Source organism: Delphinapterus leucas, chromosome 17 (assembly GCF_059928025.1).
Source record: "Delphinapterus leucas isolate spDelLeu-1000000601 "Yukka" chromosome 17, BTC_Dleu_Yukka2, whole genome shotgun sequence".
Lineage (NCBI taxonomy): Eukaryota > Metazoa > Chordata > Mammalia > Artiodactyla > Monodontidae > Delphinapterus > Delphinapterus leucas.
Window position 1 is genome coordinate 31584921 of NC_143145.1, and position 14329 is coordinate 31599249.

At 36.7% G+C, this 14329-nt stretch overlaps 1 protein-coding gene across 8 annotated transcripts in view; it reads right to left on the reverse strand.

Moving 5' to 3' along the window:
• Positions 1-5165: 5165 nt before the first annotated feature.
• OXR1 (oxidation resistance 1) overlaps positions 5166-14329 on the reverse strand; it is a 104425-nt gene continuing 95261 nt past the window's right edge. For 2 of the 8 annotated variants that reach the window (XM_022584596.3, XM_089898824.1), the window contains 3 exons: positions 10988-11083; positions 9506-9579; positions 5177-7149 (listed from right to left, as the gene is read on the reverse strand). In XM_022584596.3, the coding sequence (XP_022440304.1) occupies positions 7014-7149; positions 9506-9579; positions 10988-11083 (306 nt within the window). In that variant the 3' untranslated portion in view covers positions 5177-7013. Of the gene's footprint in view, positions 7150-9505; positions 9580-10987; positions 11084-14329 lie in introns of all 8 variants that reach the window. The other 6 variants (XM_089898829.1, XM_089898827.1, XM_022584593.3 and 3 more) reach the window with 5 other exon arrangements.

Sequence of the window (14329 nt, forward strand, 5' to 3'; positions counted from 1 at the left end):
AAATCTTCAGGATTTTTCCAAACTTTCAATCAGATGTTTAAAGAGCTTGGGGTTACTGAAAGGTACATTTTTGTTTTTTTAACCTTTTCTGTATGGACCTCCAAATGTTTGATGCCTTTTAATTTCTTTAACTTGAAGTTTTATGACTTCCTGATTCCCAAGTTCACCTTCTTATCACTTTGCCCACTTACATCAACAGGAGGGAAGTCGGCACTCGGACTTTCTTTCTCGCCAACACTGTGTTGGAAAATGAGGCTGCAACTATATTTTTACTTCTGCTTTTACTTTCCCTTCCCCAATTCAAGTTCCTTTTTTTTAAAATGAATTTTTATTTTTAATATATATATTTTTAAATAAATTTATTTATTTACTTTTGGCTGCGTTGGGTCTTCGTTGCTGTACGCGGGCTTTCTCTAGCTGTGGCGAGCACGGGCTACTCTTTGTTGTGGTGCGTGGGCTTCTCATTGCGGTGGCTTCTCTTGTTGAGGAGCACAGGCTCTAGGTGCACGGGCTTCAGTAGTTGTGGCACGCGGGCTCAGCAGTTGTGGCTTGTGGGCTCTAGAGCGTAGGCTCAGTAGTTGTGGTGCACGGCCTTAGTTGCTCCGCGGCATGTGGGATCTTCCCAGATCAGGGCTCGAACCCGTGTCCCCTGCATTGGCAGGCGGATTCTTAACCACTGCTCCACCAGTGAAGCCCCCCCACCCTTTTTTTTAATACTACCAACAGATATATTAGGTACTGTTTCTCACATGATGTGGGAATAATTCTGTGTAAAGTAGAATTTCGTTTCAGTGGGAACTCATGCTAGAGAAAGTATCGCTGTACTTTATTGTCACTATTTTCAGGGATTACAGAAGCAGGGAACCATCTGGCCCACGTTAAAGTGGCCTCTTAATGCAGATGCCTCCTAGAATATACATTTTCATTCCCAGTACCGAGGATGTTTCTTGATACACAGTAAGAACACAATGTCTGCAGAAGTATTTAATTTATAAATGCGCCGTAGGACCTAACTTCTTGGCCTAGAGGTTTTCAGAGTGCCGTAGTTCAATATCATCCCAGCAAGGATTATCTCATGGCATTGTGTGCCCAGATTTGGGGGGCACCCCTGTATCTAACAAAATCACATTGTATTTACTTTTTTTTTTTTTTTTTGCGGTATGCGGGCCTCTCACTGCTGTGGCCTCTCCCATTGTGGAGCACAGGCTCCAGACGCGCAGGCTCAGCAGCCATGGCTCACGGGCCTAGCCGCTCCGCGGCATGTGGGATCTTCCCAGACCGGGGCACGAACCCGTGTCCCCTGCATCGGCAGGCGGACTCTCAACCACTGCGCCACCAAGGAAGCCCTGCATTTACTTTTTGACCAATAAATTCCAATCCCAAAATTTCCTTTTAAGATACAACTCAAACAATATGAAAATACATATGCATAACATAGTGTACTATTTTTAATTGTACAATAATGCAATAACCTAATACATATAGGAAAATGGCCGAAAAAAGCATGGTACATACACACGGATGCAGCTCTGAAAAAAGTAAGGAAAAGGTTGCAGGGGAGATTAAGATGGCAGAGAGTAGGAGAATGCTGAGCTCACCTCACCCCAGGAACACATCAACAGTACAACTTCACGTGGAGCAATTCTCACTGAAAACAAACTGGAGACTGGCAGAAAGGCTATTCTACAACGAAGGCTCTAAAGAAAGATTCACACAGAACCAGGTAGGAAGGGAGGAGAAGCTGTCAGATCAGGGCCTGCGCCCTGAGCAGGGAACACAAAGAGGAGGGGGATATATCACAAGCTCGGGGATCCTGCCTGGGGAGTGAGGGGCTCGAGACACATATTGGGCACCCCCAGACCTGGAGTCCAACACTGGGAAGATGAGCCCCTTTAGCTGGTTTGAAAACCAGTGCGCCTTACCAGAGGGCTGGCTGTAAGAACCAAGACTCTGCTAGTGAAGAGTGCCCACATGCTTGATCACTTCCAGGAACAAGCCAGAGGAAGCAGTAAATTAGACTCAGTAAAACAGGTGAATGGGTGAATGTATGGAGGGAGCAGGGCAATGGTCAGGAGAGGAGAAAGAAAGCAAATAGTTCTTTTTTAAACACTCTAGTACATATATTTTGGTAAACAAATATACACAATTACTGTTGGGTACATAGCAAGGAATGAAATTTGCCAGCCAAATTTAGCTTTAGTAGAATACCGCCAAAAAATGTTTTCCAAAGTTATTCCACTTCACATTCCTTTTTAAAATAGCGCTTATTGGCTGTTTTAATACTTTTAGGAATTACCAAAGTCTTCTGCCTTTTTCGTCTTTTGAGTCGTAGTCATTTGTATATTGTGTATATGAGACCTTCATTAGATCTGTGTATTACAAAAACCTTCTACTCTGTTGGTTGCCTTTTCATTTTTAATGATGTCTTTTGATGAAAAGCTCTTAACATTTTAATGTAGTATAATTTACCATTTTTTTCCTTTATAGTTAGTGCTTTTCTGTCCAATGTATGTGTATCCTAAAGTCATGATGATATTCTCCTATATTTTTCAACTAAAAGCATTATTTTTTTACCTTTAACATTTAGATCTACAATCTGTAATTAATTTTTGTATGTGGTATGAGATAGGTCAAGATTTTTTGTTCCATACAGACATCCAATTAATCCAGCATCATTTATTGAAAAGGCCATTCTCTCCACTAAGCAGCAGCAGCATCTTTTTAAAAAATCAGTCTGTTTCTAGACTCTTGACTTTAATCCATTTTTTTGTATATCCTTTGACCAATACCACATTGTTTTAAACACCTTTTTAATAGATCCTGATTATCTAGTATTTAAGACCACAGCCTCATTCTTCACTGTTGCCTCAGCTGTTCTTTGCCTTTACATTTCCATATAAATTATAGACCAGCTTAATTTCCACAAATAAACCTGGCTGAGATTTTCCCAGCCAATACAGATTGATTTTAGAGAACTGACATCCTTCAACTTTGTCTTCATATCATGAGCATGGTATATCCTTCCTACTTATGTCTATCTTTTTGTTACATATCCGATTTTTTCAGTGGTATTGCAAAATGACAGTATTTTAAGCTTCATTTTCTAACTATTGGTTTAGAAAGAATAAAAAGAAGGGTTTTTACTCTTTTTTTTAATATTGAACTTGTCTTTAGTGACCTTGGTAAATCAAATGATTTCAATAGTTTGATTTTTTTGGAATTTTCTATGTCCACGATTATGTCCTATACAAATGACATTTAAAGTCTTTTCTTCCCAGTCCTTATGCCTTTTATCTTGCTTTATTGAACTGGTTGGAACTTCCAGGATAATGTTGAATAGAAGTGGTGAAAGCAGTTATTATTGTTACGTTTCCTACTTCTGGGAGGAAACTTTCAATAATTCACCATTAAAGATGATGCTTCCTGTACATTTTTCAAGGATATTTTTTTTATCAGATTGAGGAAGATCCCTTCTTTTCTAATTTGCTAAGTTTTTATCATAAACAGGCACTGAAATTGATCAAATGCTTCTTTTGCTTCTGTAGAGATGATCATGGATTTTTCTTCTTTAAATGTGGAAAACAGTACCAATTTAAAAATAACTACTGTTTGCTTTCCTGGAATAAACTCAATTTGGTTGTAATATATTATTCTTTCATACATTGCTAAATTTGATTTGTGAATATTTTATATAGGATTTTGTATCTATGCTCATACCATGCTGTTCTGTAATTTTTTTGGTAAGGATTGTAAAGTTTTGGTATCAAGGTGGTGCTAGCCTCAATAACATAAGTTCTCCCTTTTCTCAGTACCCTGGAAGAGTTCATGTAAGACTGATACTTTATTTTTCCTTAAATACTTAAAAGGATTACCCAGTGGAAGCATACAGACCTGAGTTTTTTGTGGGAAGGATTTTTTTTTTTTAATTAAGCGATTCAGTTTAATACAAAAATTTTATTTCTTCTTGGATCATTTTTTAATAAATTCTGTTTTCCAAAACATTTTTCTGTTTCATTTACATTGTCAAGTTTATTGATGCAAAGTTCTTCACAATATCTTATCTCTTTAAGGTTCAATGGTTCCAGTGATGTCTCCGTTTAAATTCTTAACAGTGATTTATCTTTTTCTTAATCTTGCTGGAGGTTTACAATTTTATTATTCTCAGATTTTCTGTTCTGTATGCTTGTTTTAAATTTTATTGATTTTTGCTCACATCTTCATTTCGTTTTTCCTTCTATTTTCATTAGGTTAAATTTGTTACTGTTCTTCTAGCTGCTTGAGATGGATGCTTACAGCCTTTTCTTCTGCCTGTCACTTAATATTACTATACCCCCAAAACCTATCTCAAGAATTCTCTTTTCACTCAGTCTATAATCTCCAAGGGCATCTCATCCACAGGTTATGGCTTCAACATCTACCTATATGTTGTTGATTTAAAATTTTTTTAATCTATCAGAACAGAATATTAATTCCCCCCTGCCCCCAATCTGTTCTCTAGTTTCTCATATTATACTATAATAAGTTCCACAACTAACCTAACTTCCCTATCTGCTGCTTGTTTCTACTCTTTGTACATCACCCATCTCGATGAATAATATATTCCTAACAAAAAAACCTGAGAGCTATCCTTAACTCTTTCTGACATCCAATTAATAACCATATCTTGTTAATCCTAATTCCTAAATCTGTTTCATATCCATGCCTCCTTTCTTATCACTATTGCTACTATTCTCGTTCAGACCTCAACATTTTCGCTCTGGACTTTTCAACAGTCTTATTAGTGTCCTTGTCTCTAATTTGTTTCTCTACTAATCTACTTTTCACAGACATCTTTCTAAAGTGGAAATCTGATCATAACATTCTTGCACTCAAATTTTCTTAATCGCTCCTATGAGATTAAAAAAAATCTAAATTTTTTGACACTGCACAACAACAGAGCTCTTTATGAAATTAGTCTTACCTTGCTATGCTCCCCACCAAGAAAACCAGGCACATAATTTAAAAATAACAAATGACTTACATTTCCTCATGTGCCAAGTACCCAAGTACATCCCCATTTTTTAAACTGTGCTGTTCCCTCTGTTTGAATGCATCCTTCCATCATTATTACTATTACCACCACCACACCACCACCATAGCTCCTAGAACCATTTTTCACATATAAAAGACAGTGGTACATTTAATCAGACTTCTTAAATATAAAAATAACTTGATTATTCAATAAATCCAAACTCAAATGTATATTTATGTATTTAATTTTATTTGGTATACACCACTATGACCTTACTGTAACTGAAGTCCAGTACAGGGTTTTTTATGATTAGTCCACTCCACAAAGACAATAATACTGCTGTGGAAGACCAAAGGGGGAAAGAAACTGATATATTTATTTACAGTTCCCTATATTGTAAACATTTAATCTACACACCGGTAGTAACTTTTAATGAGAGCTTTACATAAACAAGGAAACGATGCCCTGTATTTCTATTCATATTCAGCAATAGCATATTAAATAGATTATCAGATTTTCTTTTTCATTAGCATTATGCTTTCTTTAGATAGTTATCTAAACTTTCAAAAGATCTAAATATATCCAAGTACTATACAACTAAATCTACTTAAGCCAACATATTTGGCTTATAATGTCATTTTTAGAATAATTTAAAGTGCTATAAGCAACCTGGCAATCAACACTTTCTATAAGAACAAAACTACCTTTAAACATTAATTTACAAGATAATATACAATGTTTACCTGGAATAGCTGAAATTTCAGCACAAGGTCACTGTCACATGTATAACGGCAGGATTTTTTTGCATTACATGAAGCTTTGAAATTAACTGATGAATTATTGCCGCAATGGCTTATTACTGGTTTCCTACAAAAGAGGATAAGAACTACTGATATATTTTATCTTTTCTTTTTTTGAGGTCACTTTACAGTAAGTTTGCATATTCAACAAGTCTACTGAGTTACAATATTCTACTATAATCATTGCCCTTTTATAACAGCAAATGCTAATGGTGATTAATAACATATACCAATCAAAAAAAAATCACAAGGTTTTTTTTTTTTTTCTTTTGAACAGGAACCTTATTTTGGGAGTTGGTGTGCAACAAGGCTAAAACAACAGAACTATAAAACAGTATACCTGACACAATATGTTGACGAAATATGCATCTGTTTCTTAGTTTTTGTAGTTATGATAATGCCCTGCTAAGCTACAAATATGTAAATAGTATATTTTCTTGCTTGATATATTAAATTCAGTAGAATCATCAAGTTCTCATTCTCCTTTGTCATTTTATAACTCTTTATCAGATAATTCAACAATGAAAGCATATGCCCAAACCTGCAGATCATGTGCACTGTGGTCTATTACAATCAGAATTTTCCTCAAATTTCATTTTTATTAAAATGAAATTGAGAATACAGGCAAAATTAATAAAGAGAATGTTGTACTGTGAATTAAAACTAGAACTCAGTGGTCTATGAAGTATGCATTGTTTTGGCATGTGTTTTTTCCTTTATAAGAATAACTAAGCGGAGCATGTCGAAAAGTCACCTGTGCCAACCTCACAGATACAGCAGTACCTAGTCTTCGTTCCCTCAATATCCCAGGTTAGACTACTCTACTAAAACAATCAATATAGTTTAAAAAATAATAAACCAAAATAGGTTCAACAAAAGAGCACCATCCTATTAGGAGACTGAGAAAACATGGATTATAGATGAGGTGGTCACTATGATCAAAATGCTACCAAAATTCTGACAAAACCTAAGCTGTTACACTGCAGGGACCCACGCCATGGTCTAACCCTAAAGACCTCTGGGACAGAAACATGATTTTAAAAATAAATTCCAAAATTATAGCTGTAAGAAATGGTGATATGAACTATTTTTAAAGCATGAGTTACATGTTACATTGTATTGCTTCTTGAACTTTCCAAACAATGCCTGTTTGTCCATGTCAGGTTTGGGCCATTATCCTGCTAAGAGAGAGAGCATTATATTCATTCAAAAGCCCAGATTTCAATGTCTTGGATAAAGAAGTCTTCCTTCTTAGAAAGTGTATGATTTCCAAATGTTTTACAAGAATGGCTTCTTCCATGGTAGAGATCTCCATCAAGCCACAGGGCAAATTCTCCCCTGTAATACATAGAAGAAAATAGTTCTAACAAAAATCTTTTAATACTTATGCCCTAAGTTGTAAAAGAATAATTGCAGAAGTTGTAAAATATTAATTTAATGAGACATTTCAATATTCAACAACTCTAAAAATCTTTTTCAAAACCATTCCCTACTCCTTTCCACACAAAGTGGCACAAGGCAACTTTGTTTTGTTCATATCCCATTATAAAATCACTTAACATATAGATCAAGGAGTAAGATGAACCCTCTAAAATTATAGAATTAGCTTTTGAGGCAGGTACTACTCTGTTATTCTTTGCTTGGTATTATGAATTTCTCTTTGCTGTTTGGTTTTAATATATTTAACATGAGTTTCTTAGAGACATGAAAACTCCCTATCATCTAAAATAAAATGTGTGGTTAATGTTAAGGGTTCACTCTCTTTTTCTTTTTTTTGAGGTATGTGGGCCTCTCACTGTCGCGGCCTCTCCCACTGCGGAGCACAGCCTCCGGAGGCGCAGGCTCAACGGCCATGGCTCACGGGCCCAGCCGCTCCGCGGCACGTGGGATCCTCCCGGACCAGGGCACGAACCCGTGTCCCCTGCATCGGCAGGCAGCCTCTCAACCACTGCGCCACCAGGGAAGCCCAAGGGTTCAATCTCTTAACTCACAGCTGAGGAAACTTTAGACTTGAGTTGTTCAAGGTCCCACATGTGATTTATGTTGAAGCTGGAATTTGAATCAGGTCTATCTGACTCCAAAGCCTATATTCAGTCCATCGCATGATTTTGATTTCTTTGGGGCTCCTGTTTGGAATTCTGGAATATCAAGTCCTTATAGCTCCCATTTTCTGAGACTGTACTCACCTTCAAAGACTGTAAACTTGTCTTAATTTGTTATCAACTGACCCAATGGTTAGTTTAGCTTGCTGGAAGCATGTTGCATCATTAACACTAAGTTGCAGCAAATATCTAATGACATTGTGTACATTACTTTCAAAGACTAAAGGCACCCTTAATAGCTTGAAATTATAAGCCACTTGCTTGTGAGGCTTTCCTGGAGAGCTAACTGAATCACATGTAAGACCACCATTGGAGTAGGGACGAATGACTCTGCCTTCTCCCCAAACAAAAAAGGTGTAATTGGAACATATAAACATTATAAGCTAATTCCAACAACTAAAAATAACATGGTTTTTAGTTACCTGGTTATGTCCTTCAGAGAAGGCTATCATAACCATGGTTAATTTTTAATCATTGAAATCATGTCTTCCAAATACCTATCTATAGAGAAGTTGTAAGAGAATGTGCTAGAATCACTCAGGATGATGAATATTCAGGCTAACAAGATTCTGTGACCTGAATGAATTATTATTATATATCCTGAAATGTGGGAAACAAATAACACTTCTATAAATTTAGGAATTATTTAGCATACATTATTCTGATCCTGAAGGATAGAGAGAAATAACAAATGAAGGAAGTCGTGTTTGCCAAGGGCTAGTTGAGGAGTCTAGGCTAAGAGGCGGTAAAGCAAGCTACCCCCAAATACCATGAAGACTAAATGAAGTTGGAATACCAGAACAAAAAAACAAAGTTTCTCACAATGCTTGCTATGCCAAAAGAATCAAATCAAACTGCTGATTACTCATACTGTTAAAAAAAAAGAAAACAAGCCCTGAAAATCGGGGGGGGGGGTGTCACTAACATTTTTAACAGGAAAACAGATTTCTATTGTCTAAAATATCAATCCAAATAGTCTCCAGGGTAGAATAACATGAAAAATTTTAGACCTTTTTTATAAATTGAGAGAAAGAACATATCACCATGGTTTTCTGAAAATTTGAGAAGTTCTAAGGGATTAGTGTATTTCTCTTTCAACTATCAAGAAGTCACTAGACTTTAAAAGAAGGGTTTTAATCAAAAGGGTTAATCAAAGGGGAATCAACTAAACAGCATTTTGAGATGAGTAATATTCTACCAAGAGTTTCAAATACTACACTCAAGCACCTTCTTGCAAATATTATACTTTCTTAGTCATAATATATAAATTAGGATTCCAATGTCAAAACTTTCCAAAGATAGCCGATTTTATAAATAACACAAATGAATTTTTTTTTTTTTTCGGTACGCGGGCCTCTCACTGTTGTGGCCTCTCCCGTCGCGGAGCACAGGCCCCGGACGCACAGGCTCAGCGGCCATGGCTCACGGGCCCAGCCATTCTGCGGCATGTGGGATCCTCCTGGACCGAGGCACGAACCCGTTTCCCCTGCATCGGCAGGCGGACTCTCAACCACTGCGCCACCAGGGAAGCCCCACAAATGATTTTTAAAGTTTCTTTCAAAATCTCACAGTCAAATGTTCAAGAGACTTACCCTCCACCACCAAAAGCTAGTGAATCCATGTCTCCTTTGATAAAAAACATATTATCTCCTGTCCACTTAAAGACCTACAAAAATGACAAAAGCTTTAAATATGTAGATGAAAATATCACTATCTATGTGAATTTCTCTTTTCTGACTACAAGAGTTCAATGGTTAATAAGTTAAAAAAAGTAGAAAATTAGTTAAAAACTGAGTAGATGTCATTAACTTTTATTTTAGCATCAAATATAAATGAACATTAATTTGATAATGTTTTAACATTTTGGTATAGGGCCAAGGTCTTTTCTTTGGGTATGAATTTGCCTATCATTATTCTCACAGAAGCCTATAGCACGTGTTTATGCTTTCCAGTTTCAATTTCTTTAAAGAGGATTGAACATAAAAACACTTGAGACATTCAAGGGTAAAACTTTTAGATGTTAATATTCTTAAATATTTTTAACCTTTCATGCAAGTTCTACCTAAACCTAATACAACATCAATTTCTAGCACCTCACCTTTATAAAAATTTTCCGAAGTATTCATTACAGTTTTCAATAAAATACACTTTAGCACTCACTTTTTCATATACATATAACATTTAATTACATTATTAGTTACCAGGTAGAAACAGCATCATAAAAAAGGAGTGGAAACAAGTATAACTGAAACTTCAAAAATCTGTAACAACTACAAGCTTCCAGGTAGCTGTAGGCATCAGTTGATATGTTTTATGGAAGGAATGGAAAGCACTAGTTAATCTGGTGAGCCACTTAAACCCAAATTTGTTAAGAGAGTTCATTCCTATTATGTTATCAAATCCTATTTTGTTCATTATAGAAACTGTTCCTAAAGACAATTTTTAAAAAAACCAACTGTGCTGATCCCTATTTTCAAGGTTATAATTTCATCTCTTAGGTACTGTCTGACATGCTGAACCTGACTGTACCAGAGACTCTGAGATTGCACTCAATGCTTTAAACAGTTACACATTCACTAAAATTCATGTATTAAATTTCAGATCTCATTGGCATTAGAATGTATCTAATTTTAGTCAAGTCACAATAAAGAAAATGAAATCAGGTAATCACTGTTGATTTAACCCCAAATAATTTGTTTTTAAAATTTTCAAGACTGACATCATTAAACTTAGTCATTAAAAGTTTCTAGAAATTTTACAAAGATAATTAATAAACAAAACAGTAATAATGACGTATACTCCTTACTGAGCCCATGATGTCTTTCTGGTACCACACCAAGTGTTACACATATATGATTCTCATTTAATTTTTAAACAATCTTGTTACATTTTATGATCCCCATTCTAACCACAGGAAAGTTGAAGCTCACAATGGTCAAAAAAGTGCTTGGTTATCAGTTAGTAAAAGGCAGAGATTGAGAGTCAAATGCAAGTATGCAGGACTCCAAAGTGAATGTTCTATTCAAGATGACACCTCTTCACAAACTGAATATAACTGGAATAAGTGTTCTTACCTCAAATTGTGGACAGAACGTAAAAACAAAGGTCTCTCCAGTACCATAAAAGCCATCACTTACTTTAAATGGCTCAGACGCCAATGCACCAAAAACCTAAGGATAAAAAAGGCACGTTCAATGACATGACTATTAATTTGTTTCCGTAAGCACTGTCCCATTATATATGTTTAAGTAAAATGCAAAAAGTTTAATCTAGCATAGTTTTGTCTACTTGTACTTAAAAAGTGAAACATGACCAGTTGTCACACAATTCATATTATTGTCAGGTACAAAGCATATCAGTTTCTCAGTGGGAAAAAACCAGATTTTTCCTAGTTTTGAAATCTAAAAACATGTCTATTATCACAAAAAGATAATCTAAAAAAGTGGTAGCCACATTTCAGCATGACAATGTACACACAGTGAGGACAACATGCTGTTGTGGTACTGTAGCACTTACGACAGCAAAAACCCCTCAGTATGGGTAAACATTCTACTACTAAAAAGGTATGCCAGTTTCCTCTTCATTGGACAGTAAATTCCATGAGGACAGAACTTCAGTCTGAATTGTTTGGTCCTGTAATGCCTTGGCTTTACACAGTACACGACACACAGTAGATACCCTAAAAAAAGGATGAATAAATGAACAAGAGGACTGGACAAGTCATTTCAATGCTGTGGGTCTAAGGTTCCAGATCACGAAATGGCAAAGTAGAGTTCGATGATCTCTACAGTCACTATCTCTCCTGGCATTCTACTTCCAGACTCAATTTTTAAAATAGACTTTTCTTATTGTAAGGTGTGTATGTACACACACACACACACACACATATATATATATATAATACAATCATACAGATCAATTTGGAATCATCACAAAGCAAAGTTCCATTCAACCTTCATGCAGACCTAGAAACAGGACATTACCAGCGCCCCAGAAACTCTGTACCACCACCTCCACCTCCCAAAATGAAGCTACTAGGTCTGACAATAACAAAGACGTGTTTTGCCCATTTATGAACTTGCTGTTTCAGGAATAACCAAACTGTGTCTTCCTTATCTGGGACTTTGTTCTTGGTCTCATCCTCACACAATTATCTTTATTTATTTTATAAATTTTATTTTTTAGCTATTTTTTAAAAAACATCTTTATTGGAGTATAATTGCCTTACAATGGTGTGTTAGTTTCTGCTGTATAACAAATTGAATCAGCTATACATATACATATATCCCCATATCTCCTCCCCCTTGCATCTCCCTCCCTCCCGCCCTCCCTATCCCACACCTCTAGGTGGTCACAAAGCACTGAGCTGATCTCCCTGTGCTATGTGGCTGCCTCCCACTAGCTATCTATTTTACATTTGGTAGTGTATATATGTCCATGCCACTCTCTCACTTCATCCCAGCCTACCCTTCCCTCTCCCCATGTCCTCAAGTCCATTCTCTACATCTGCATCTTTATTCCTGTCCTGCCACTAGGTTCTTCAGAACCATTTTTTCTTTTTTTTTTTTTTACATTCCGTATATATGTGTTAGCATATGGTATTTGTTTTTCTCTTTCTGACTTAGTTCACTCTGTATGACAGTCTCTGCGTCCCTCCACCTCACTACAAATAACACAATTTTGTTTCTTTTTATGACTGAGTAATATTCCACTGTATATATGTGCCACATCTTCTTTATCCATTCATCTGTCAATGGATACTCAGGTTGCTTCCAAGCCCTGGCTATCGTAAATAGAGCTGCAATGAACATTGTGGTACCTGTCTCTTGAGTTATGGTTTTCTCAGGGTATATGCCCAGTAGTGGGATTGCTGGGTCGTATGGTACCTCTATGTTTAGTTTTTTTAAGGAACCTCCATGTGGTTCTCCATAGTGGCTGTATCAATTTACATTCCCACCAACAGTGCAAGAGGGTTCCCTTTTCTCCACACCCTCTCCAGCAATTATTGTCTGTAGATTTTCTGATGATGGCCATTCTGACCAGTATGAGATGGTACCTCATTGCAGTTTTGCTTTGCATTTCTCTAATGATTAGTGATGTTGAGCATCCTTTCATGTGTTTGTTGGCAATCAGTATATCTTCTTTGGAGAAATGTCTGTTTAGGTCTTCTGCTCATTTTTGGATTGGGTTGTTTGTTTTTTTGATATTGAGCTACATGAGCTGCCTGTATATTTTGGAGACTAATCCTTTGTCAGTTGCTTCGTTTGCAAATACTTTCTCCCATTCTGAGGGCTGTCTTTTCATCTTGTTTATGGTTTCCTTTGCTGTGCAAAAGCTTTTAAGTTTCAATAGGTCCCATTTATTTGTGTTTTTATTTCCATTTCTCTAGGAGGTGGGTCAAAAAGGATCTTGCTGTGATTTATGTCATAGAGTGTTTTGCCTGTTTTCCTCTAAGAGTTTTGTACTGTATGACCTTACATTTAGGTCTGTAATCCAGTTTGAATTTATTTTGCTGTATGGTGTTAGGAAGTGTTCTAATTTCATACTTTTACATGTAGCTGTCCAGTTTCCCCAGCACCACTTATTGAAGAGGCTGTCTTTTCTCCATTGTATATTGTTGCCTCCTTTATCAAAGATAAGGTGACCATGTGTGTGTGGGTTTATCTCTGGGCTTTCTATCCTGTTCCACTGATCTATTTCTGTTTTTCTACCACTACCATACTGTCTTGATTACTGCAGCTTTGTAGTATAGTCTGAAGTCAGGGAGTCTGATTCCACCAGCTCTGTTTTTCTTTCTCATGATTGCTCTGGGGGCTTCCCTGGTGGCGCAGTGGTTGAGAGTCTGCCTGCCGATGCAGGGGACACGGGTTCGTGCCCCGGTCCGGGAAGATCCCACATGCCGTGGAGCAGCTAGGCCCGCGAGCCATGGCTGCTGAGCCTGCACATCCGGAGCCTGTGCTCCGCAACAGGAGAGGCCACAACAGTGAGAGGCCCGCGTACCACAAAAAAAAAAAAAGATTGCTTTGGCTATTAAGGGTGTTTTGTGTTTCCATATAAATTGTGAAATTTTTTGTTCTAGTTCTGTGAAAAATACCATTGGTAGTTTGATAGGGATTGCAATAGATCTGTAGATTGCTTTGGGTAGTATAGTCATTTTCACAATGTTGATTCTTCCAATCCAAGAACACAGTATATCTTTCCATCTGTTGGTATCATCTTTAATTTCTCTCATCAGCGTCTTACAGTGTTCTGCATACAGGTCTTTTGTCTCTTTAGGTAGGTTTATTCCTAGGTATTTTATTCTTTTTGTTGCAATGGTAAATGGGAGTGTTTCCTTAATTTCTCTTTCAGATTTTTCATCGTTAGTGTATAGGAATGCAAGAGATTTCTGAGCATTAATTTTGCATCCTGCTACT